The following is a 27,805-nucleotide window of genomic DNA, read 5'->3' as shown; positions in this document are numbered from 1 at the left end:
CACCTAAACAAACCACAAAAGCCTGAAATGTGGACTGTATGGTGCCCTTGAATACACTGTGCTGGTTAAAAAGGACTTTTAATTGATTCCTGAAAACAACTGTGTGAAACCTCACTGTAAAGTCTATTGACTTACTTATAATATTATGTGCAGAATTAGCAGTGGAACTACGAACAGTGTAGCACCTACCTACTGCTTTGTTTGGAGCCTGCTCAGTGCAGCCCTGTAGGTGGGGAGGTTACTGGACAGTAGCACCCTTTGCTACCCATGCCCTTGAAATGCATTTGGTGCTGCACCAGAGAAAACGCCTGCAGGGTTTTAGTGGGTAAGAGCAGAGTTAAGCTGCAGTGAAGGGTTAGACATGGAATGGTTGGCTAGTGAAGATTTTTCATCTCCACTGTTAACAAGCAGTCCATTTTCATGTACATAATGTCTTTTTGGTAGTTTATCCTGAACTTTGAGAAAAAGTTAATTTATTAGCTATGAATTGCAACAAGTTTTTAAAAACTCAATTAATGAAAAAAACCTATGAATCAATAAAGTATACACATAACAAAAGGTGACTAGATAGCTTAGCTTACTTAATAGAACTGGATATACTCTGTTCTTATACCAGTTATTAATGAACACTGTAAGCTTTCTTTAAATTCAGAAACTGGTTTAATTTTATTTAGAAGTATCATCAGATTATTTAATATGTACTAGCCCTAACTTTTCCTCTTGGTATTTTCTTGTTGTTTGGTTGGTTGGTTTTTAATTTAAAGTAACAGTAAATGTGTAATTTCAATGGGATTTTACTCTCACAACAGTAAACAAATAATCCCTTCCCATGGAAGGGAGGACTGAAGATGCAAGAAGCATTTCTTATAAACTTAATTTAAAAACCCAAAACAACAAAAAACTTTCTTAGTATTCATGAAGATCATTTATCCATACTTTGATGATGATTTTTTCCATCAGATGACTGTGCTTCTTTGGATCTTTGGAAAAATATTTTAATATCCTATGGAAAGAAAAATGAAACATTAAAAGGTTATTTCATATTGCAGCCTCTTGTACCTTAAAAATTTTAGTAAAAATGCCGGTCTTTCCATGGGGTGAGCCTTCTAACTAGTGCCTAAATTAAGATGAAAAACTAACTTAAGTTGCTATAATTTATACTACCCTTAGATTACAAAACATGTGCTTCAGAAGGGCACTAAAAACCATGCTGTAACTTAGCTTAAGCACTAGGTATGTTCAGCACACTAATGAAAACATAAACATACAGCGACAATTACAGAAAGAACATCCTTCATGGCAAATTCTAAAAGTGTGCCTGATTTACTTAATAATTAGCTAAGTAATACCACTGATATTAGTTATCTACATAACATCATTGCCTTCAGCAATTTTAGAAAACTAGAGTGCGTTAAAATGCAGTTCTTGAAGTATGTAGAAATCTCAAAAGTTGGCTTAAACTTGTCAGTAAACAGGAGTATTAAGACTATTGGTTAAACCACTGAAATATTATTCAGAACAGAGTCAAATTCTTCAATAAGTTTCTTTTACTTATATGTCATATTTCAGGCTGAATTTCAACAGTTCAAGGAAAGGGAAATAAAAGAAAGTAAGTAATTAGCATTTGGAATAATACCCACATTTAGTTATCTTTTTTTGTGCAGTTCTGCATTCTTTATAACATATTGTTTCATTTGTTAATTTCCAATAATTTTTATTAGTACAATCTTCTCTATTGCCTACTTCAGCAATACTATCCATTGGGTAAGTAGGATTAACAAGGAATTTTTGATTAAAAAATAATGTGCTATATGTTTAATATGAAGATAAATGGTATTTAAACTTTCTACCACTTTCTGGTACCATCAGTAAATACTTTTCTCTTCAGTAGAATAATTGAATCAGAACTGTTATAAAATAAATTAAATACTCCAGCATGTATTTTGTGCATATTTGTAAGATACAGTAACAACAGTAAGATGCAGAAACTGCCTGTATGTAATGATGCTTCACATGCCTTGTAAAATATCAGGAGCATTTCAGTAAGTACAGAGGAACCATGTTAAAAGATAATTTTAGTAGTCCTTTGGTTTAGAAGGTAGTACTAACACTTATCTTTTACTCAAAGAAACACTTCAGTCTAAGGAGGCCATTTTCAGCACCTTGAGTCAGAAAAAGGAGTTTCAATTCCGGTTTGACAAAAGCAAATGTTAGCAAATGGAGCCTTCTGCAAGTTCATTATCAGTACTTATCATTACCACGCAAAGCAGATGAGGATCTCAGTTTAACTGTAGTACTTCTGGCATGATAGAATGTTAACTATATTATGAGACTTCTAATAAACGTAAAGTTCAAATCTATGCTCCTGTAAAAAATTAGCTCAAGCAATCTACTACTTGTTGCAGAGGAAATGATATATAGAGACACATCCAGTACTGTCACTGTGTTCATCTGTGTGGGAAGTGGAAGTTTTAAACTCCAGCAATGCCACAGAAGTATATCTTAAATATCAGTCTAAAAGTAAGCATAGCATGATTGAAAATTATAATCAATGCAGAAAAGAGAGTGACAGAACAGCATTTAAGAATATTTTATCTGGACAAGTTTTGTTTATGTTAACAGTTTTGCAGAGGAAACCAAAACTAAACAGCTTCAAAACACTGGAGGAATAGTACTCCAACAGATTTACTATGTCTGTGTTTAATGAAGTAAACTTCATATTTCTGTTACATGAATAGATATTTTAATAATTTTTAAAATGTAATAAATAATATTATTCATTTATAATAGCATTTCCTAAGATTATTTTTTTTAATTGGAATATGTGATAAAGAGAAACATAACATAGGTCTCTTTTTTAAACTAGGTATTTAAACACTGAGCTGAATTTTCCTTCTCTTGCACTCTGGGACATTTAAAACACCACATGAAAAAGGCTTCTCAGGTTTCATAAGTATTACAACTACTGCCTATGGGTAGACAGTGATTCAGCAGTACTTTTTTCTGCATTTACTGTTGACTGTGAACTACATGGTCTACCTCACAAGCCTTACTGAATGTAATATGTATGAACTCTCCCTAGAGAGAAAGCATTATTACTTTGTTAAATGATAAATGCAGTTCTGAATGTTTGTTGAGTTGTGTAAAATCAAATAGCTGCTGTGCATATAAACAGATTTTGTAATGACTGTTCAACATACAGTCAAACGTGTGTTTTTTTTAATAAAGACATGTTAGCTATACTATAAAATCCTGTATCAGTGGAACTCCTATTTATTTGCATGAATATTTGAGTAATATTACTGAAATGATTAACAGGACCAATAATAACAGCAATAATAATATGACAATTTAGAAGGAACAAACTTGATCCAAGAGCCTAATTAAAATATATTTAAAGGGCCTGTTATTCAAAACAAAGACACATAGAAATACAATATGATCTTAAGGTCCTTTCCAATCCTAGCTATTCTATGATTCTATGATATTCCTGTCTTCAAAAGTAGAGTTGTGTAAAAAGGACTAATCAGGATAAAAAAGTAACATTATGAAATGCATAATATTTTTTATATCAACCAACTGAATGCTAATTATCAAACTTCTTTGTTATCCTTAGTAATTATATCGTGCTGCCTCAAAATAACAGATTAATGAAAGCAAAAATTTAAGAAATAGAATATATTTTACATGCATAAATCCCAAAATTTTAATTTATCACAGTCAATATTCAGTTACTAAAATGTGTGGTTGTTCCTGTATTACTGTATCTGTCTGTGACAGATTGAGGATAGAAGGCAAAATTTATAACGAAAAATAATACCAGCCCTGAAAAAGACCCCTTAGTAGACAAATCTTAATACACAGACCTCTGCAGTAGATAAAAGCAGAATGGCTTGCTTCTCTCATCTGAATCTGTTAGCCTACTAAAAATATTTTCTTATTTATTTGATTCAGAATGTAATTGAGTGCATTCATAAACACACACTTACATGAAGGTGTGCTCTAACTATTCTAAAGGAATGAATTTCATCTGATAAGCAAAAAAAAAATTGTTGGTAATTGCAAACCATCTGAAAGTTCTACTCAAGACCAGAAAGACTACTTATCAAGACAGAAAACAGAAACCCCAAACCAAATGAAAACAAAAAATCCCAGATGAAATGTAACAAAATTTCCAAGTTTATTTGTTGGCTGAGGCTAACAGAAAGGTCATCATCATGAGCAATGTTGCCAGACGATTGGTACATGAATGGAGAAAACAAACTCCCTTTAAAAGACAACATATCTTACCTGGAGCAAATATTTGTATCAGAGATAGTACTGGTTAAAATAGAAAAGGCAATCAAGAGGCCAAAATAATCAGGTGCTCTCACTAAAATTAAAAAAAAGTTGTAAGCTAGATATTCCATTTATAGTTTTCAGCAAAACATTTTATTTTCCACTGTTTATGACTGCAGTAGTAGAAAGATTTTAACCTTGGAAACCACACCCTAACTTGCTATATTTATCTTGTAAAAGATCTCAAAATAACAGCACTGTGGTTGAGTTTCATTTTTATAGAGATTTTTATAGTCTTGGGAGAATTTCTGAAAAAATAATTGATGCTAAAAATATTGTTTTCTTACTTTGGAAATGTTTTGGGAAAAAAACCAAACAACACCTGTTCACAAAATATACAATAGTCATACTGTTCTTGGAGTTCATGACCACTGGGTCACTGTGCCTGTTTGCTGGTGAATATAATAATTTGTTGTAAAGTTCAGTAAGAAATTATGGATCTTCCCTCGTTAGTCACAATTTGAGAGTAAGACTGTGAAGTGTTCATGCATAAGACGGCAGTCTGTATTTACCAGTCCACTCAAGGAATATAATCTTCCCTTTTTAAGTATAGAAACTATAAAGCGCTGTACTTGAGACACAGTCAGTATAAGCCCTTGAAGGGGAAATTCTATGCATTACAAATGAAAATTGAAGCTCTGCATCATCTAACTGCCAAGTCAGTAGATAGAGACATCAAGTGGATCTGCCTAGTGAGTACAAAAATGTGTTATTTAAATGGAATGATTCTAATATATCTTTGGTAGGCAATCTGTAGAAATTTCTTTGGCCTACAGCATGTGCTCTGAAACCCTCTGCTACTGCCAGGATTCATATACAGTATTTTCTCACCTACACTTTTTCTCATAGTCTGACAATTTTTATAATTGTACCGCCCTGAACATACCCTACCAGCCAAATATAGGTGATTAGAGGTACCTAGCAGATTTTAAATGCATACTACAGTGTACTCTTCAAGCTATATAATATGGTTCTTCCTGAAAGTAGTACAGGAAGATTAGAAATTTTGATGAAGAATAGATGCTTTGCTCTTGATATTCTACTATTGCTTAGTGAAAAAAGGTTTTAAAAAGCAGCCCTCCTGCCTTTAAATAGCAAAGTATATGCATATGGCATTACTCAGTTAACAGCTGCTACTTTAGACCACACATTTGGTCTTCATGGGGAGCTTGCACTATGTTAAATGTTGCAAGTAAAGGAAGTACTTATGTAAAGAACAGTGCTTGAGCTTGATCATGTACAAGAACAGTGAGCTGGTTTAAGAAACTGGTCTACGAGAAATTCAGTGAAGTTGGAAAAAAAATTCAAATGAGGAAATGCAGTACTCGATTAAACAAAAAGGGTCAGGAAGAAAGAATCGGGAAGGGAAGGGAGGAATGACCTAACATTCCATGGTGCTTATCTTCCCAAATCAGTCAAGACATTAACAGAGGCAGGATAGATACACATTCATACTTGTAATCTTCAGCTGTGTTGTCTTTCTCTTACATTGTCCTTTTGTATCCCTTCCTACTACCAAAAAATAAAATTTTAACCCTTGTTGACAGAGCAAACATATTCTATTATTCTTATATCACGCCTTTTACTAACGACGATTATGAGAGCTAAAATAAGTGCTGAGCACTTCACTTCTTACAAGTGTATGAATATAATAGAAAAATAGAAAAATAGAAATAGAAATAGAAAGTTAGTCCTGGAGCATTATGTACCTTATTCAGATTTAAAGGTTGTGCGATATTATACGCCCCTGGTGCTGACAATCTCAAACTTGTGAAGACTGCTCATGTTTGAATTTGAGCATGCAAATGCAAGCATCCATTCATTTTGTCTCACATTATTTTCTTATACCCTATATATCACATATTTTTGCCATAGTTAGACACATTTAATACGTATATTCTGGCCCAAACTTGTGTCATGTGGAACTGTTGTAACACACATTTAAACATAAGTACAGGTAACAGGGAAGATCTAGAGTATGTCAGGGAAGAACATCTAGACCTGTACTACCTCTGCATGCCCTTTTCAGCAGCCTAGCTGGCCTGGGATGGAATGTGTTCTATCACATATCTCATGGTGTTTTGCAGTAAGATGCTCTTGGGAAGATAATTCAATCGGGCTCCTTCCTATGGGCAGGGGAAAGGCAATGCCACATGTGATAAGGCAGTAGAAAACTTGTAGGCAGCTACAGGCCAGCAAAACAGGCATTAAAAAAAAATAGGTCAGAAAGCCATGCAGTCTTTTATTGATGCTATTTTCATTGAAAAGGAAACATCTAATCTCTACCTGCTATGCTGTATATTTGGCAGCACCTAAATTAATTTCATTTACATTTCTGGGATGATGCAGATTTCAGTATGCATACTCAAAAAGTTCTTGGTCCCAGAAAGCAATACTTACAGGAAGCTTATATTCTTGATAGCTGTTGACCAAATCTTGAATGAAAGAATGCTTCAAAAGGAGTGCAACCGGAATGGGTGTCAGATCTTTACTGCCTAACTCTTTGTACATTCTGATGAAATGCTTTAAGAAAACAAAAACAGAAAACTAAAAAGTGGTCAATTTATTGTTTCAAAAACAATTGGGGAAAAGCAAAGATTGCAGCAGGTATTTATTTAACATAAAATACAACTTACAAAACCTTCTTTGAATCAACTTGCTTACCTTATCATAGCTGCCTTCCTTCTCTGGATTACAAAATCTATTATTATCATCATCTTTATTTCCTCCAGTACGAAACACTTTGAGTAGAGTTTCCACTGAAATTATTCCTTCACCCATGTAATTCAGGACTTCTTTCTCTTCTTCTATTAAAGTTTCCTCATCTTCGTCTATGTTGATATAAGGAAAAGCCTAAGAAAGTGTAGGTATAATACTTAGTATTAGTCAAGTTGTCTGCCAGTAGGTCATCTGTTTCAGTCAGGCATTCACTAAGGATAAGTGGATTGTACTTCCAAACTTCAGATTCAGTTCAGTTCAAACAAAAATTGTCAAGTCACAAAAAATTATCTACTGAATTGTAGGATGAAGGAATAGATCCTGAAAGTCCAGAAATATCTGTAATGTTGGCATTAGAAGAAATTTAATAAACAACTTTTTCCAGGAACATGGCCAACATTCCACTGAGAAATTCATAATATTCTGAGCAACAAAACATAAAAATACTTACTAGTTACAAATTACAATATCTACTAAGAACTTTGTGTTAGTATAAGGAGTAAACTTGATAATTATGGATGCTTACATGAAAAAAGTAGCATGAATTTTCTAGTTCAGACTAAGGAATCACTGCATGAACTTCATTTAGGCTAACAGCATAGGCTCATCACCAGCTGCTCACAGACAATGAGAAGGGCTTCATGCAGAAAAACTGGAAGTTTACTATGAACTGAATGAGGTGTCTTTGCTTAGAGATGCCAAGTATAAAAAAAAAAACAAAACAACAAAAAGAAAAAATAAACACCGAAACACCCAAAAAACCCAAACCAAAAACCAACAACCCCCCCCAAAACAACAAGCAAAACAGCTGTAGAGATTGTGAGCACAAAGATGAGAAAGCACCTCACATAGGTGAACAATGCTTTGACTAGATGAGGCCACTGTGTAGACTAACCACTAACAATAACAGGAAATTACATTTATTTTCCCATTAGGAGGGAGAGACTGCTGAGATTCAGTCGCACTCGTGCTATTTGTCTTAGGCCTTAATACAAGATCTTTACAACAAAGAATGAGCAGTCATTGACAGAGTGTTTTCAACAAAACTCTTTAACACTCAGCAGTGGAGATCACCCAAATATTGACAGGCTTTTCTGTCCCTCACTGTACCATTTACATTTAGCTGTAAGGTCAACACAACCAACAACAAAATTCTTGAAAGTTAAAAGCCAAGCATTTTAAGTGAAAGGGGTTTTGCTATGAAGTTAGTCAAAGAGAAATCTCTAGAATATGTTTGTCTGCTTTTATCCTATTACTTAACATCTTAAATCAGGTGCTGCTATGTAATACACTGGCTATCTAAAATGTATTACAAAACTTGAGGTGAGCTGCATAGCTCTTTGTATTCCACTGATGAATATTCCACTAATAATATTTACTAGATTTCCAGTATCTTTACAGGGGGAACTGGCATTATTTAGATCACATGTAAACAGCCACAGTTAGAAAAAGGTTTAGTTTCTTATTTTGGTGCTGAAAAACACTCTGTCTCCAGGGATCTCTTATCTTTCTATTTGATGGATCTTGACCCAAACGTATCACAATACCAACTCATAATTTACTTTTTGCCACCTTGTGGTTGTGAAATACCCTGCATGAAATGTTGGCCCTATTGAAGCCAGTGGTGAAAACTCATTCACTTCAGTGGAACAGGATTTTTTTAATTCTCTTTTTTTCTGTACTCAACGTGATTGTTGAAGTGCGCAGATAAAGAACACAAGCCATAAGAAGAAAGAAATATTAAAACTATGTTCTATCAGCCTATGGTTCTGAACACCAACCTATAAAAGGTTACTATAATGTCAAAGAGAATCCACACATGCAAGATGCTTACTTAGCATCTAATTTTTTGATATTTCTAGGTTTCTAAGGGACTTTCAAGTAATCAGGCACAAAACCAGTCTGTATAATACATTGTGAGACATACATCAGGCATATCATGGACTCACAGAGCAAATACATTGAGTGGAAAACGAAGCATGAAGAAATTCTCAGGTTGGATGGGGTATAATTCTTGCTTCTCAAATACATTGTGAATTCTAGATTGAAAGGAATTTTTCACCTTCAACAGTGACTCACAGCCTTAACAAGTTGTAGACACATATGTGATAATGCCAGTGCATGTAATTAGAGGCTTACAAAAGTCCCGACTAAACAGATCAAACCAAGCAGAAAACAGTGAGGAGGGGAGTAGGTGTGTTGCTTTATATCTGATGACATGAGAGTTAGAACTTTCCACTGAAATATGGGAAACTATTCAGATCCACTGTACCTAATTGGGAGCATTCTGTACTCTCCTTCTAAGAAATGTAAAAAAGAAATTGTCCTATTCAGTCTCTCTCATGGACAAAAACTCCATTGTGCCAAATAAAAGCAGACACAGGGGAGTACAAGAATATATTTTGTCATTTGAAGTGATAAAATGTAATTATTAGTATGGGTAGAATTTGTGTGGTAAAATTATGCCCTTTCTACAGTTTCTGGAGAGCACAACTATATTTTAAGTATTAAGCAAATGATAGAGTCACTGTGGTTGTGACAGCAAAGTGAAACATTTTATTATTGAGAAGAACAAGCTCTTTCAAAGCTGTGTACTGACACAAATTTTATGCCTCAAAAAACTACTTATAATTCAATAATAAGTAACTGACACATACAGTATACTAATGGCAGTTTGGGGATTTTAAAAATAACAAGATGCTCCAGAAATGTTCAAAAGCTTCATTTGTTGTGGCAATACATTCACCATAGCTGTAAAAATATTTTTTAATTATTTAATATAAAATAATTATTGATCCTTCTGATTTATGGGTAAGCCAAAACACTTCAAAATAACACAAAGGTATATATACTTCTAAATACCCCAAAGAAACATAGCAGAAAATAAATTATATCAGGCTTCATATCTTTAGATAGCGATACTGTAAGTCATATTACAGTCTAACTTCTGAGGATTGATAGCTGGACTTAGTTGTGTAAGATTAGGGTCCTCTGTTCATCTGTACAAGTAGTTCCCAGGAAATATCTTAAACTTTCATTGTTATCTGGCAAGCAAACTTTCAGACTTTTGGAGGAATACTTATGAGTATTATTACTAAAGTCAGTGAACTATTTGCAGAGTTCCTGTGAAATCAGTGGGACTCCTTGTAAGGACTGGAGCTACTCAGAAACATACAGAAATCTAGATAATTTCTAATTTGCAAGAACCACTATTATCAAATATTTTACTGTAATATTTTACCACGTATGGAAGAGAATCTTCTTTTCTATGAATATATGTTCCAGTAGCAACGCTAAGTGCTCTGTAAACACCTTCAACTGGATCAGAGTGGGAGGCAAAATAAAGTAGCATCTCAGTATAGCTGAGCAGAGCAGGATCTTTTTTGGTATCAGCAAACAAACTGAAGAAAAACTACAAAAGGACAAAAATATATAAATTAGTTTCTACAAGTGGAACTTAAGCAGAAATCAATGACTGTAGAGATGAAATAAAGTAATGACTGCTGATAAGTGAAACTATCTTTAAAAATGTGTTAAGGCTGTGTAAATCAAGATAAATAAAACATGTTATTCAAGGAAACAGAAATCATCATATTTTCTTTTCTAGATTGAGGGCTTTCCTAGAACAAAGAGAAAATCATGACAAATAGATCCAAAATATTTTCTTGTATTCAGAGCATGCTATTACCTACTCGTTCCTTGAAGACTTCCACAAGCTTAGATACAAAGATCATTTGCTTCCAATTATTTACAAAGCTAGTTACTGCGTAGCAAAATTAATGTGGTTCAGAGAAGAAAAGAAATAAATTAAGTCTTTCCCTTTTCCTCTAGACTATAATTTAGAATACTGAAGGACAATTCCTCAATTCTCTTCTACATTATTTAAAACTTTGAGGTTTTTATACATGGAAATCATACCTTGAGGTACCACCTATCCTTAAAAACCACTGAAAAATTGCAGCAGTAATGGAAAAAAAAAGACCCAAGAAGCATTTAATGATACCCATTGGTTAGAATAGTGAGTGGTCTCTTCAAAATACCTGTTTTTTTAAAGTTACCTTTATGAGCGCTCTTAGCCTATCTAAAGGCAAAGGTTCTGTGCAACTTTCTGTTATGCTTAGCTCTTCATTTCCATTAAACCATAAGCCAACCTGATTTAAAAAAAAAAAAAAGTAATTTATTTTTACACAATGAAATACATTGGTTTTCATGCTCTATAACTGTTCAACAGACAGGTAACTAAGAGCTTAACTCCTGAGCTTAATCAGGCTGAATTTGTTATTAACATACATTGACACCAGAATAATTGAGTAGCTGTTTGTACTTTGTAACAGATACTTTGGGGATTACTGAAAATGGAGTAAGCTAGGAGTGACTCTATGCCCTTGAAAAGAGTGCAAATGAACTAGGTAGCTGTAAACCTACACTACCCAAGAAACAGAATATGATGCCAAGTTCTATGTGTGTTCTAGTTTCATCCTTTTAGGGTATTCTTTGCTACATCATAGCTTTTGTCCTAGCTGTACTTCTGGAAGAAACTGTCCACACACCTCAGTATAATGAAGGCCAGAGTCAAGGCCCTTCCCACGCTTGCTCTCAACAAGAAGACAGTGGCCTGTAATGCCTACAGAGCTATAGCTATAGCTGTGCCCAGAACCAGTTCTCCAAAACTAGGCCAAACAAACATGAAATACCAGCTAGATCTTACCTTGTAAAACAGGATGGCCGTGAACAGACTGCCTACAGAAAATCTCACTTGCTTGGAACTCATGCATGTTAAACCAAGCCAGGTTTAACATGTAAACAACATGAAAGTACGGACAGCCGAGTACCATTACCGGGGGGTGTTCCCTAGCACTGTGTAGTTTACTAATACAGATGCAGAAAGAGGGGCCAGCTGGGGCATCTCAAATTCCCAGTGAAAGGTTCTTCCTGTTATTCTCAATGAACATGCTTGTCATTGTTTCTTGTTAATACAGTAACATAAAATAGTTTCATGACATATTGAATGCACATAAGTCTCAGTATTAAACACAGAATAAAGTTTGTTACCATTTTTATTGAAAGATTTCAACATATGAAAAAAATCTATGTTCCCTATTAATAGACTAATATGAAATAATTTCAAATAATTGGAAATCTACATGAATCACAGTTGTTAATAAGATGCAATAGTCTTTCTGTGTAGGCATTAACTTAAAATATTGTAATAAAGCTATAAATTTCATTAGCAACATCCTTTTTCGCATTTCAGGTGAATTACTAGATTCTTGATTATATGAAATATATCATTACTATGTGTTTTCTTTACAAAGCAAGACAATGAAATACAACAAAACAGGAAGTTCCAAGAGATTTTCAGAAAGGAAAAGAAATCAATAAAGCTAGCTTTCTGCTATTTTCTTATGTGAGTTATCTTGGAAAACTGAACAAATTAGTAACAAGACAAAAGACTTCATGTTGCCTTTGAAATCTTTACCAGAAATAGATCAGATGGTTTGCTGTAGATGATATAATTGTAATATCAATGATAACACTTGATAAAGAATAATTTTGGTAACTCTCTGCTATTGTTCTTTCCTTAATTTTATGCACTGCAATGATTCATTAATTTTCTGGTGCACTATGTTCTACAGGAAGTGAATCATCATTTTTTCAAGAAAGAAATGAATAAGAAAAAATGAAACAGGCATTGATCTCATAACATTTGCCATAAACTGGTCCAAAAGGATACAACAAGTATTCCAATAAAAGAAAAATCAGATGTTCCTTATCAATTACTTTTAAATTAGAGCACTAAATTTTACTTATGTCTGAAAAATTCTCTTCTTGTTCTTCTCATAATTCTATATGAAAAATTTCCAAGTTACAGTACTGTCAGTAACATGAACTCTAGGACCTTGTGTATCTACTCATATACAGTAGATATACAAGGTTTTCATGAGGCTTTAAGTGAAGAATATTTTGGTCATATTTTCAAAAATGAAATAGGGGTGACAGACATTACAACTTTTATTTTCAATATGAATTGGTTTCAGAGCAAATCTTCCAAGCAACACAGACTGTTAAACTGAGGTGCTTTGGAGAGTCTCTGAAGGTTCCCATAACATTCTCTCATGTACCTAAGTTATGTGCCTATTGATATAGTTCTCTTCTCATAAAGACAGCTGTGGAGCTACCTGTGTGTTTATGAAATTTTTAGTCCTTTTTAGTGTTTAAGCCACTATATAGACTGTAGGTTCAGAGTCATCACTCTACTGAAAGTCTGGAAGAATTAACAGAGGATAAGCCTATAAACAAATTAGCATACATCATTGCATATTTACTATCATTAGCTGAATGATAGTAAATATGCAATCCAGAAGTAAATTAATCACTCAGTTAATTTATGTTGCTCAGTTAATACAATATTTGAACTAGGATTCTGTGTTAGAAATTTGCATTCACAGTCTGCATGTCTTGTCACTGTTAGCTTATTTTTAAGCTCTAACACTTCAGTAAAAATCACCACATCCATAAATAACATGCATCAATAAATAATCTGCATCAGTCTAATAGATGCAGATAGACTTGAACATTTTGTGGGGCTTCTGGCTTTGCAGAACTTGTTTCTTTGCAACTTTCGGGTATGTAGGGCTTGGCAGGCACTCATGAAAGTTTTAAATTATTGACAGTAGTTCTGAAACTGACATATATATATCTACCTATATAAATTTACATCTACAAATATATGATACATATAGCTAGTATGCATTAAATGAATGAACCGGCAGTCATCCAAAACATGATTAAGAATCTAAAGTAAAAGTAAGTGAAAATTTAATGAGCAGAATTTTGCTAAAGGAATAAAAATGTATTCTTAGTACTCTTTCATGAAACTTGTTTCCTGAAAAACATTGGTGAACTACGCAATGGTGTCAAGTAAGTTAATAGTAGTCAAAGTGCTCACAGAATAGTTTCTTTTGAACAGGAAGGATTTTCACTTGAAATTTACTTTGGGGGAAGTAGGAAATGGAAGTAAAAAGTATGCTTAATTAATTAGATTTGTGGAACTACGGATAACATGGGTATTAGGCTTTCAATTTCCTGAAGACGCTAGAAAGCACCCTCAAACCCCAAAACATTTAAAATTCAGACTGAGTTTCTGAATGCGAATAAACCAAACAATGCATCGTTCAATTCAGAGTTTAATGAAAGGATATTATTTTAAAAAGGAAATAATGACAACCTGCATATAGTATTCCTCTGTAACGAAGCCTGATCCAGCTACATCAATAGACTTGAAGCTGTGTAGTGTTTCGAGAAGTTGTGTCACAGATGGTATTGGCCAAGGCTGTGCTGCTGCTAGCAAGAATCTGCGCCAGTCAGTAAGTTCTGAGTTCACTGAGAATGCAGATGCCAGATTTTGTAACTATAAACCAAAAAAAATTTCTACTGTCAAATATGCATGCATAAACATACTCTTTCAATATGCTATGTATACTTGGGTCTTTTACCTGGTGAGGATGCACAGGACATCTGCAGTGAGATTTCAAAGATGAATAAAGGACATGTATCACTAAACAAAACAAGTCACAGACCACTGTCCGTCACTGAGGCCACCTGGTACATGTAGTTGATATCCCTATAAATAAATACTCCAGCTCTCTAAAGAGGGGTCTATATCTAAATTGCCTATGAAATAACAGCCCTTGCTACATGCTAACTCCTGAACTATGCTCCACCTGGAAGAGTACTAAAAATGGAACAGACAATTTAGCAGCACATGTACAAAATCTAGTAAATGCTTGGGCCTGTGCTTTGGCTCTATGTCGCTTACTCTTACAGGTGAACACCACATGGCTTTCCCCTGCTCCAGCATTATTTTTAGTTAGAAAAAAGTAGTAGTGGAAAGACACTGCATGTGTCTTTTTACCACTGAAGAAGTATGTGGGTAGCAAAGTGGGGTACAGAACACACATAGAATACATGTAAAGTCTCCTGACACAGCATTGCAAAGGCTATACCTGATAGAGGGAAAAATATTGGCAGTTTATTTCTGCACTACTGGTGTGTTGAGACCCTACTGTGTACTTCTACACTATCTTTTGCCCTGCAGCCAGATTTCCTTGTCAAGAGAAGTGCCTGGTTTTCTCCAGACTGGAGTTCAAGAAGGAAGCAATGTTTTTTCAGGAATTAGGGCCTGAGGCAACACAGACTGAAACAATTTGGTAATACCATAGATGTCAACTGCCCCAAGATTGGCAGGCACAGTACTGCTTATTATAATTCCAAAATGTATTGGAAATTCTATCATGTCACACAATTATGAAATGGGGAGATCAACGCAGAACAGCTTGTGCAGAATAAACATGTACCTTAGCTTATGCACCATGCACTTCCTTTTGTATGTAAGATCTGGCTTCCACGATAAATCTAATAGTCTCATTTTAAAATGGTGCTTTTAAGGAAGGAAAGTATGCTTTTAAATCTAAAATAGTACTTATAAGCACTAAAACTTCTCAAAGAATAAAGAACATGGGATATATGCGCATGTGACCTATTAATACACAATGTCTGACTCACATTTTTCCCCTATAATTAATTTCCTGTGCTAAGATTAGATTTTTATATACTAATGATAGCTGTGCTTAGTGTTTACTAAACTCAGTGGGAATCCACTGCTCAGAAACTTTCAAATGGTTTACTCATGCTGTTCATCTGTGTCCAAAATATTTGAATAAAGCTGTTTCCCCTCATGTAAAATGCAACAAAACCTTAATGGGAATCATGGCTTACTGACAGAAATAATGATAAAAAATATGCTAAAACAAGTAAACCTTTCCATAGGCTTACAGGCTTACCAACAATACCTGGAAGTAAAATTAGTAAGAATATTCACTGGTGGAAGACTTGGCAAGATTAAACTATAAATTTCCATGTTCCTAAATCTGAAAAATCTTGAATAAATAACTTTAAAGTCATACAGCTACAGATTTTATTCTCCTGTCTTGGAATGAAGAACATAAACAGTCTCCTTTTAACTCCTAGAAATTATTTTTGTATGGTTTCTAAGGAACTGCTAGAAATTGAAAATTGAAAACAAACAGTGCTGACTAAAGCGTTTTATTTCTGCCACAGGGGCTTCCAGAATCTTTCTCCAGCGAAACAGAAGAATTTTAGGGAAAAAGTGATAACACCCTGTAATAGTTATACTCTTGACTTTATGATAGTAAAGACAATGCTGCATGTTCTACACAAACCAACACTTCAGTTGAAATGAAAATAATAGTAAACTTACGTGTGGGAGTGTTAAGTTCATCCATGCATCAGGAAGGAAATTTGCTTCAAGATTTAAATTAATCATGTCAATAAATATGTCAACAAATTCTTTCTTTTGTATAAAACCTAATAAAAGAAAGTCAATATAAAAAATAATATTTATAATTTTAAATGACCTTTTTTTTTGTTAGATGGAATCTATTTTTTATTTCAGTGGCCATATGGGAAAATATTTTATTTTGTTATTATGTACTATTGATAGTGGTAGTATCATTCAAGCTAAATACAGAATTCTCATTTAAAGTAAACATATGTGGCCTTTCTAATATGCAAATTTTAAATATACGAATACACTGCAATCCTTTTGATACTTTCCTCATCTGCATTGTGGTCACTAACCCATACTGATGCAGTCTACACTGACAGTTAATGAGCAGTTCATGACTACAAATCAAATACACATTCTACTAACCTTTTCTTTCACTGTGCCATTTTAATGAATCATAAGTCTATCTCTGCTCTCGAAAGTAAGCATCCTGTTAGAGAACAGGATGGAAAACACGAACTGTTGTCTGTTAGACTTTGAAACAAAACTCAATTGCTTAAAAGGCTTCTTAGAATTGCCTTGTGGGAATTATAACTAGCTCAGTCAATTTTATTTTACAGAAATCATGCGATAAAAAAAGGTGCAACAAAACCTATTTTTTTTTAGATAGACACAGATTTGCTTATACGCAAATAGAATCTTCAAATTCCATGCACAACATTGTAACACAAAATTGTGTACCAACATTTAACAGACTTATATGGGTCTTTTCTTTCAGAAATGGACATTGCTGACTTAGTGAGGATTTATTGGGAAATCTCTGCATTAATGACAAAAAAGAAAAAGTAAAATTAGTTTTGAATTATCTAAATTTTGAGAGACAAAGCTGATTTGGTCAGGTTATAATCATTGCAACAGTGTCAAAAAAGTAAATTTTCAGATTACCTTTAGAGCAAACACAGTAAGTGAAATACTGGAAGGACTTACTTTTTTTTTTTCTCCTTTTTATGGCCAAACTTGCCTTTTTGAAAAGGCACAGCTATACATATTCTGTGGTCAACAACTTTTCTTTGGAGTAGAGAAGTGAAATATGTTAAGTTTATCAAGAAAAATTAATTTTGTCAGTATCCAAACTCACGTTTCAAGTTGCCAATTTGAATTAATAGTCTACAATCTCTGTAGACATGTTTGCCTTCAACTTGGAAAACCAGAAGTAATGCCCTCAGCACATCTTAATGCAGCAGAGAAATACAGTACATATGTAAGTTTAGACAGAAAAGGAAAAGAATAGATTTGGGAAGCTTAAAGTTCATTGGGAGAGCAAGAAGGGGGAACACCTGGACTTGAAGCCTTATGTCCAACCATAAATTTCAGCATGAAAGTAAAAACTGGCAAAAATACTGGGAGGCTGATAACAGTGCTCTGATATCACCCCTTGAAGGATTTTGTGTTACCTACTTTCAGAGAGAACACCATGCGATAAATCATGTCCTATTTACTGAAGCACCTTGCACTGCTGATTTAATAATTTTAAAGTAACCAGAGACTTGTATTTTGATGACAACCTCAAGGCACAAGAAACAGATGATTTCCAGACAGCACAATACAGCCTGCCTTACAGAGGTATCATTACTGGAAGACTTCATAGAACATTCAATAAACCATGGAACTTTTTAGTGGTTCATGGAGAGAACAAGCTATGGGCCACTAAGAAGCCAAAGAAAACTTTGTATTAAAATAACAGGAAAATTATTAAATCTTATTTGGCATCTCAAATTTTCTAGTGCTTTACCATGAAAAGCCCAGCTACTGTAGTTTATATTTAATGCTTTACTAAAGATTTCCCTTCCCACATCTGATCCCTAGTACTCTGGAAATCTAACTTTTTTCTCTCACATTACCTTATGGTTTAAGCTGTTCAATTCCTACTATGATTTCCCTATATGACAACAGAAAATGCTGTTCCTGTATTTCCTGTGAGTTTCTGTCTTCCTAAATGAAATTGATTATTGTTTTACTGAAAAAAAACCAAACTAAAATAATATTTATATCCTCATATCACTTTTCATGAAGCTACATGACTTCAGAAATATATCTAAGAGGTACGTGAGGAGCAAAGAAATTAAAAAACTTGAATTATTAATCAAGAGATAATGTCTGAAATGGAATTAAAGGACCAGAGACTAAAACACTAATCTCAATTTATAGAACTCTGGATTGTAGAACATGCTAGAACATAGTATTCAAGTAAATTTGGTATTATTTGCTGTAAGCCTATGGCAGCACTGTCAGGTGATCTGTAGTGTGTGCCCAGTTTTCTTCCTTTGAGGTAAGTGTGAAAAAACAACTCCCTCAGAGCTAAACTACTGTCAATCTATTAATTATAGAATTGCTGGTATGCTTTAGGTCAATTTCTTTTCCTTTACTACCTCCTCTTAAAATCCCTCATGTGGGTCAATTTCAAAGTGTTCTCAAAAAGTTATAATAGTTCAAAAACTTCAAATTGGGTGTGACCTAATTCCTCCTCATCAAGTACTTAGGAGGAATGAGGAACTCTCAGAGAGAGATGAAATCCGTCATAAACACATAATAAAGGTATCAAATAACTTAGCTCAATGTATTTTTAGATATTTTGCCTCAGTTTAATGTATCTGGTTTTATATTGTAGAGCATGTAACTGGTTTTGAATATCTGATTGCATCATAAGACAAAAGGTGATTCATCAATTTAATTTCAGGGTTGTAATTGCTTTATTATCATGGAAAGGTGCTATGATAGGGCAGCTACACAGATGGTGCTAAGAAAAAAAATAGTGGTGTCTGCAAACAGTACTCTGCAAATGGTAAAAGGAAATAATGTCCTCTGGGAAAGAATGGGAAAACAATTCCCAGAATCAGCTTTGCTCATCTGAAGACTGGTTTCTAAAAAAAAAGAAACCAAACCACCCAGTGGGTTTTTGTTGAATGATGTAGGAGACTGAATAGAAAATGAACTTATTAAATGTGTACAAACACTTTTAATAAGAAGGGTTAGCAAATATTTGAAAAAATATCAGAATTCAAGATTTTGAAATACCAGAGAGATGTTCAAGATTACCCAGTAAACTTCACTGGAAACACACCAAAGTACTCTGAGGAAACAGACTGCACAAATTAATACACTTATTACATTACAGATTAAAACAAGCGGGAAAAGACTTCAAGCACATTGGAAACAGGATTAGAATTCATAGTGAACTTTACATACAAATTGGAGTTACACTCTAGGATAAAAAGGATACTATACAATAAGAATAAAAGTAAAGTGCCACAGTGGGCTGAAATAATGAACTGCATAAACATGACAATGGGGATCTTTTTGCCAATGTAAAATTTCTGTAGAAAAGGCTCTTGGGTTTATGGCAGATTAGAATATTGCCAGAAAGTAGATGGGCATACACTGGAAATAACTTGTGCATTCTTTTAATCTGTTAAGGCTTCTGCTGGCATATAATTTTGGAATTTGCAGATCTAGTATGGAAACTAAAGAGTGCCCAGAAGAAAGCAACAAGAGCCATCACAGGCCTAGAAAAAGAGCAAGGTTGAAGGAATTCTGCTAGTTTCATCTATGAAAGGAATGTTATGAAAAAATTCAGCACTAAAAGTTAGTTACAGAGAGGGTAACTCCCTCTCCATAGCTGCAGTTAGGAAGAATTATAGGAAACAAAATTTATTTGCAGCAAAATATTTGAGAGACTGATAAAGAGCCATGTAATCAGAAGGACACCAAAGCACTAAGGAAAATAAACCACACATTCTACAGTGCACTATTTTAAAAGCTTATGAAAAAACAATGAGGGCAAATACTGCATACAGATTTTCTAACTAAATTTGATCCCATTTTTAGACATGGATGACTTCTTGATATCCATTTCCAACTACTTGTTATGATAGTAAGATTTTGCCAGCATTTTTCCAAGGGCAATGCATCCATTAATGGTTGGATTTGATGATCTTAAAGGTCCTTTCCAAAGTTGGGGCTGTTCAGCCTGGAGAAGAGAAGGCTGCGTGGAGACCTCATAGCAGCCTTCCAGTATCTGAAGGGGGCCTATAGGGATGCTGGGGAGGGACTCTTCATTAGGGACTGTAGCGACAGGACAAGGGGTAACGGGTTAAAACTTAAACAGGGGAAGTTTAGATTGGATATAAGGAGGAAATTCTTTCCTGTTAGGGTGGTGAGGCACTGGAATGGGTTGTTAAAGGAAGTTATGAATGCTTCATCCCTGATGGAGTTCAAGGCCAGGTTGGACAGAGACTTGGGTGACATGGTTTTGCATAGGACATCCCTGCCCCTGGGAGGGGGGGTTGGAACTAGATGATCTTAAATACCTTTCCAACCCTAACTATTCTATGGTTCTATGGTTCTATGATTACCTTCAATCCTAATACTAAAAATGTGATGCTGCCCCCATGCATCATGGAAGCAATTTCAGTGTTACAGATTCTAAACATCCTTTTGTTTGTTACTTTGTCTTCTGCTGTTGGGACATTCTAGAGACACATTTCAAACTTCTTCTAATCTCATTATAGTTAAAATCTTCCAATTTGAAAACTTTGAGGGGAAAAACTTGGTATTATGTCATTAAAGACAAAAACCTTAGAACTATGCCACATATCTAATAAGGTATCCCCTATAACACATACTGTGCCACTTATTAGGTGAAACATAATTAAACACTTTTTGTTATCTATAAACAGGCATATAACTCACAGTACTGCTCTCTTTTTCTCATCCCTACAGATTAATTCTACTTGAATGGACTAACATCCTTTAACAAGGGATTCATTCAAAGCCTACTCTATTTCTGACATAATGTTCAGACCTAGAAGTACTACAAATATACATGCAAGACACACAGAAAAAGACTACATATGTATGTATGCATAGCATAGCACAGCATAGCATAGCATAGCATGTCTTCTGCAATTACTAGACATATTTTATATTGAAAGTGATAATGTGAGGTCATTCACCTTCAGATTTCTCTCAGATTATTTCTATTTCATCCTCATCGCTGCTGGAAGAACTAAGAATGATTTCACTTTAGCTACCTTTTGATATAATCAACGCTTTTTCCTTGATGGTGGAAATATATTCTGCTGGTGTGCTTTACATTGATTGAAAATTATAAAGTAGGAAGTTGCATTCAGAACATGTAAAATTACGAAATCAGATAGTTCTCTAAACAATTCTCATTCTCAACTCCTAGATTAAAAATTAAGATAGAGCATTCTTATTGTAACCCTTACAAACATTTTTACAGGGGAAAAAAGTGGCTGAAGTTGTGAAGTATATTAGTCATAAGAATGACTAATAGAACTTGCTACGGGAAGACTGACATGTGCAATAAATAATCAGCAATGCAAAACGGATCTGCAGGAAAGGACTTCCTTCTGCAGAACAAGTCTGACAAAGATCTATGAAAGGTCATGTTAAAACTACATCCACAAGTGAGTTAAGAAGCAGCAACATATACAGATATGGAGAGAATGTACGACCAAAACTTCATAGGCTACAGAGGTCAAGCAGTCATTTGACAGAAATAAGGCACTGATTTTTCACACATTTATGAAAAGAAAATCTGGATTTCAGAGTCAGTGGAGCTTGTCGAACTACTGAAGACTGAGATGACAGTTAACCCCAGTGGTTATAATGCATTATAACTCAGCTAAATGCAATAAACAATCAGATAGAAGTTAGGATCAGTTAGACAGAAGTTGGACAGTCATCCCTCTGTCCAAATGTTGCCAAGGTAACAAGGTACTCCATTATTTTTCCATTGTCTTCAGTTTATAGAAGGATAAATGTAAACACCTACTGGTGATTCCGCAGTGAACATAAAGAAAAGCCGTGTTTTAACATTATAATACATTATGAAAAAAATACAAATTTTACACTCATTAACCATGCAAGGTGTTCAGTTAAAGCGTCCATGTATGTCACAAGAAGACTGTGAAATAAAAAAAAAAAGTCTGCAAATCAAACTCGAGGATAATCAGGTTTTTGACTTGTCATTATTTGTCACCTTCCTGTTGTCTTCTATTTCTCTGCCAAGTAGCATTCCACAAATGAATAGCTTTCTGGGGGTCAAACTTTTTGATATCTGGAGAGTTCATCTGAACTATCATAAGATCGGTCACACTTTCAGACCTTAGTTTAGAGTGTAAATGCATCATGCTGAGTTTCATTTGACTGAAGCCTCTCTCTGTTACAGCTGAGCTTGCCGGCAGAGTTAGGATCAAATCTACCAACGTCAGGATGTTGGGATACTTCTTTGAATAATCTGAGTTCACAGAATCCCATGTCAAGTTCTGGATGTTCTGAAATCTAAAAGGCATGGTAAGAAGTATAATTAACTATCACTAAATATATTTCCATAATCCTTCTGGGTAAACAGACATAAATGTAGGTTTTTTCTTACCTGTTATACAGTTCTGATTTCAACATGCTCCATTCAGTTTCTACTTCACCTGTTTCCACACTGGCAGCTTCTAGTATGACTTCATAATGTTTAATCAAGACAGACACTTCCTTTTCACCAAATTCTGTAACAGAAGCAAAACAAAAATGGTTTTATGCTTTTAAGAAGTTTAGAAGGCACTTCAAATAGCCACTCTCACAGTTCTACACCTTGTTTCATTTTGCTAGGCCACAGTTTAAAACTTCCAATAGTAGTTGCTCCCAGAACATCTTGACTTGCATCGCAAAAACAATCATGTAGCCTATTCACCAGACCACGTAGTACTTTGGTTCGTACTGCTGAAATATTTCCATTTCCAATAAGCTGATAACCATGAAAGGGCTGAATAGTCTCCATTAGGCGTTCCTTTGGACCAGCTCTGAAAGATACAGAATACAAACCAATATGTAATGCTCTTTTATTATATTCTAAGAGATCATGGTTCAGTTAGAAATGCCAGACCTTGTTTGATACATGTGGAGTGTTTCCAATGTTAACTGTACGGTTGCAAATATATCTGCAATGGAGGAGTTGTGATCCAGTGTAACACATGACAGAATGTTGAGGACATTGATGACATCCAACAAGAAGTGAGAAAACTTGACTATCTCCATTTTCAGAAGGAGGTGCAAAAGACTTTTGACTTTCTGCTGGTTTGAGGCTGTTTGAGCCTGGAAATCAATATAGAAAAAGAAAATATCAGGTATGTGGAACAAAATTAGCTATAGCAATTAATTTTTCCTTAAGTTACATCCAAATATTAAATTATTTACCTTATTCAGATGTAGAACAATTGCAGGATAACCTTTAAGGAGAATTTGTAGAGCTGTTTGTAGACGAGGAAGCCACTGGGAGCCCCCAATGCGAGAAGGAATAGCTGGGCGTAATTTGATGGCTTCATATGTGGCTTTCAGATTATTCTTATTTAGCGGTGAGTTATGATAAAAGTAATACATATTTCTCAGGAGGCTGATTAAGATGTTGTACAGCTGCACGCTCTTCAGCACTTCTTTGTAAGCCAGATTTAGGTGGTGAGCAAAACAACGCAGAGACAGTATACAAGGCTGAATTTCCCTCAGGAGCTTAGCTACCCCACTGTTTTCTCCTACCATGACACCTGTCCCATCACTTCCAAACCCAACTAATTTTCTTGACCAGTCTTGGCTTGCCAGGCTGAGCTGAAGATTTATTTGTAATGTTTGCTCAATTGCATTTTTTATGGTTGAAGCATCGGTTTTGTGAACAGGTTGTACCCCAACAATCTGGCAATGGACTTTTCCCTCATTTGCAAAGCGCACATAGACGACTGCAGCCGTTTTGAGTATACTGTCTGTGACTCCATCACTAATAACAGAAAAAAAATTACATTTCTCCAGTTTCTCTTTCAAAGCTCTTCTTTCCACTTCAGCAATAAAATGTATAAACATTCTTGCTGACTTCTCATTTCTAAATACAGAACCAATATCCACTCCTTTCATATCATCTAGTTTGCACATCCAGTCAAGGTCTGCAAAGGGACGACCAGATTTAGCAATAGCATGGCATGTTCTAAAAATATTTTCTACTCTACCTAATATTATGGAGTTCATGCTCTTCAACATGTGCTCAGTAGAAGCTGTATGCGGTGAAGCAGTAGTGGCAGCTTCCATGCAGGTAGCCCAGGCATGAGCTTCACTACTCTGGTGTGTATTTATAAATTCCAGCTTGAAATCATCAGTGCCAGAACAAAAATTATGAATGTTTTCTCCCAAATCTACATTATGCTTACGACATGGTGCACAAAACATTATTCCCCTTTCACCATCATATTTTAACCAGGAGTATTTTGTTAGCCATATTTTTGGAAAGTGGCGATTCCTCTTTGTTCTCTGATGTTCCAAATCTTTCTTCTCTTTCCCTCTGTCACCAATTTCTCTCTTGCTAGAAGAATTACTCTTTCTTTTGAATTGCTTCAGTGCTTTTATGGCTATAATTTAAAAAGAAACAACTAAATATAAAATAGGTTTTATTTAGTAAATTATTAATTTTTTGGTTGTTTTGTTTTCTTTTTTCATCTACATTTATTCTGTTAATTTGGGACTAGACTGTGACTTGCAATAAACAGCAAGAGAACAGGGAAATCTGAGATCTACTCTTAAATCACTTGGAGGCTACCTAGGACCCTTGTAAGAAATGGTCAGTTTTGATTCCAATTTCCTTTTGAGTACCAGAAGTTTGTCAGAATATGCAACCAGTAAACTGCAGCAGCATCAATACCATTTTAGAAACAGAGGAAAACAGTGACAGAGTAGAATTCAGAATGGTCTTTCAGGCAGAATGCAGAACATATTACTGAAGTCACAAACCTGTTACAATGCCCACAACACCTGACATTAACAGAAAAGTTAACTTGGAGCAAGTCCATAAATACATAATCCTATACAAGTCATAAAATGCATTAAGATGTTCTATGGCATAGGTAGCTGACTGGCTCTTCTTAAAATACATTTATATGTATATATGTATCTATATATATCTCCACAGAATGATTTTATTAATGTTTTGAGAAGCTTCACATTTTGTCCTTCAAATTTGAAACATTCTCAAAGTATTGAGATTGTTCTCAACATTAATTTCACAAATTGTTCTCAAGATGGTCATTCTTGTTTTTTTGTAGGAGTAAATGCCATATGCAGACTTTTTTTTTTAAATTCTATCCCTAGAACTAATGAATTTTCTAGTTTTGAAAGTAATTTGATGGTTCTTTTTGTATACCGTTGCCATAAAGTATACTTTGCAAAGAAAGCAGTCAAATAACTAAGACAAATTCCATGCACGACTAAGGCAATACAACAAGAAACCTATTGATAGGGAAATAGCAGAAGAAAAGCACTGAGCAAATGACCTAAAAACAATCTGACTCACACCCCTCCTTGTAACGCATACATGAAGAGACAAAATTAGCTACATTCAGCTAATCACCAAAAGAAATGTCATTTCTGATGCATTATAAGGTCTTAAGAAAGGGTCTTTATACCACACCCTTTTCTATTTTTCAAAAGAGGTAAAATTTTCATATATGCATTAGACAATGAGAGAACTATTTGTTCCCCTTGTCATAAAAATGACAGTTTGCCTGCCCCATTCTATTCTGAACATCCTGAAAGGCCATTATTAAAAATTGTTAAGAATATGCAGTTTAAATACATTGCCATTATGAGAGATTCTTCTAAACAACTTTAAATTTGAAGTAGCAGCTGTAATTCACATGGACAGCAGAAACAACTAGACTACAGAAGCTTTTCCTGACACATGCCCAAGTACCATACCCAGGACCAAAAAGAGAGAAGGAGAAGCATTCTTAACATGTGGTAAACATTAAAATCTTCTCTAATACCAGCCAGAAAACTGCAAGAGAAGGTGAAAAAGGGTGAGTGGAGGGGTAAGATTAACGGATCTGCAACTGCAGAAGTCAGAGGGTGAAAGGGAAAAAAAAATCACTGTAACACCTCTGTAGTGATCACTGCTTCTTGAGGTGTATAGGCACCTGTAGAAATTTGCTGATGATTAGAAAAAAGGGGATTGGAGCAGATTCTATGAGCCGTTGTCAAAGATGAGTTTCCCTGTAAAATGGACCTCCAATGACACCACCTTTTTCAAGTTTTGAATTTTTTCATTTCAAAAACCAAGGATTTAAACCTTAGAAAAAGACGTTTGGGACGTTGTGTGTAAAAATGTATAAAATAAGTGATCAGTTGTATGCACCTTTAGAAAGACAGCATATCTTACAGTGTGTGAAAACAGTAAATACACAGCTAAGAGTCATGAATCAGATCATCTCTTTAATCCATCTAAACTATGATTATACTCATTACAAATGCTCTCTGAAGCATACTCTTACCATGCTTACCTAAGTAATTAAGGTTATGCAGTTATGTTGCCTGTGTATGTCTAAATCAATTTGTCTGTCTGCCAGTTCTCCATCACTGATAATTTTAGAATGGCAAATTTGAACCAAGTCTGTCAGTGGGCTAGAGTTACGGAGGTCTTATGAATTTCTTTCAGATCTGCTCCAAGATACAGGAGAAAGATCCTTATAACACTCATGCTGAGGAATAAACAGAAAGATGACGAGGTTTTATCCACTCTATGGCCAACATGCGTAAATCAGCCTAATCTCAGTTCCAGACCACACACACAGCATCCACTGCACCCTAGCTATGCAGACAAAACACAGGGGTAAGATGATATGTTTTTTTTTTGGTTTGGTTTGGTTTGGTGTTTGGGTTTTGGTTTGTTTTGGTTTTTTTTTTGGGGGGGGAGGGTTGCTTTTTTTGTTGTTTTTTTTTTTTTTTTTAACTGAGACGAACAAACATGGAAAGAAACAGGAGATGGACTAGTAGGAGGAAAAGTTGTGATTTGTTACAATGGCACGAGTGAAAGAACACAGAATATAAAACGAAGACAGCCTGCACTACTTGTGAAGAGACCTCATTTTCACATAAAATTTTGTCATCAGTGAAATCAAAAGGAGAACTAATGTAGAAAAAGCTACATAAAGTAGAATTGGTTTTCTTTCTCTTTTTTTTTTTTAAGTATCATTCTGTGATGCACAAGGTGACATAGACAAGCACTTATATTTACATAAGCAGTGCAGAAACATAATAAATAAATATAAAAAAAAACAAAACACCTGAATGAGGAAATTAAGATTGTGAACACTACTGAAACTGAAAACAGAAATATTAGCATTCAAAAGAGAGTATTTAAGAATGACACCAGCATAAGCATACACTAGATGTATACCCTGTGAACCAGGACTGTGACATCTAAAGGGACCCAAGGACAAAAAAAGCAATCAACATGTTTCAGTTATAAAGGCACAGATATATAAAAGACAGTATTCCTTAATGATAAACGAGTCAGGAGGCACTGTATGAAAAAATTTCCCTAAACCAAGGATC

General features: G+C 34.7%; 1 protein-coding gene across 8 annotated transcripts in view; it reads right to left on the bottom strand.

The window, feature by feature from the left end:
• Positions 1 to 541: 541 nt before the first annotated feature.
• Positions 542 to 27,805, bottom strand: part of SPEF2 (sperm flagellar 2) — an 87,179-nt gene continuing 59,915 nt past the window's right edge. For 5 of the 8 annotated variants that reach the window (XM_062612919.1, XM_062612922.1, XM_062612920.1 and 2 more), the window contains exons 29-35: positions 16,337 to 16,443; positions 14,285 to 14,467; positions 11,115 to 11,207; positions 10,298 to 10,468; positions 7,003 to 7,191; positions 6,739 to 6,861; positions 542 to 1,003 (exon numbers count right to left, since the gene is read on the bottom strand). In XM_062612919.1, coding sequence (XP_062468903.1) covers positions 923 to 1,003; positions 6,739 to 6,861; positions 7,003 to 7,191; positions 10,298 to 10,468; positions 11,115 to 11,207; positions 14,285 to 14,467; positions 16,337 to 16,443 — 947 coding nt within the window. In that variant the 3' untranslated portion in view covers positions 542 to 922. Of the gene's footprint in view, positions 1,004 to 6,738; positions 6,862 to 7,002; positions 7,192 to 10,297; positions 10,469 to 11,114; positions 11,208 to 14,284; positions 14,468 to 16,336; positions 16,444 to 27,805 lie in introns of those variants that run through there. The other 3 variants (XM_062612924.1, XR_009963657.1, XM_062612925.1) reach the window with 3 other exon arrangements.

Source organism: Pezoporus occidentalis, unplaced genomic scaffold (assembly GCF_034315485.1).
Source record: "Pezoporus occidentalis ecotype Australia unplaced genomic scaffold, CSIRO_AGI_Poc_V1 ctg162, whole genome shotgun sequence".
NCBI classification, from domain to species: domain Eukaryota; kingdom Metazoa; phylum Chordata; class Aves; order Psittaciformes; family Psittacidae; genus Pezoporus; species Pezoporus occidentalis.
This window is presented reverse-complemented; position numbering and strand designations above follow the sequence as displayed.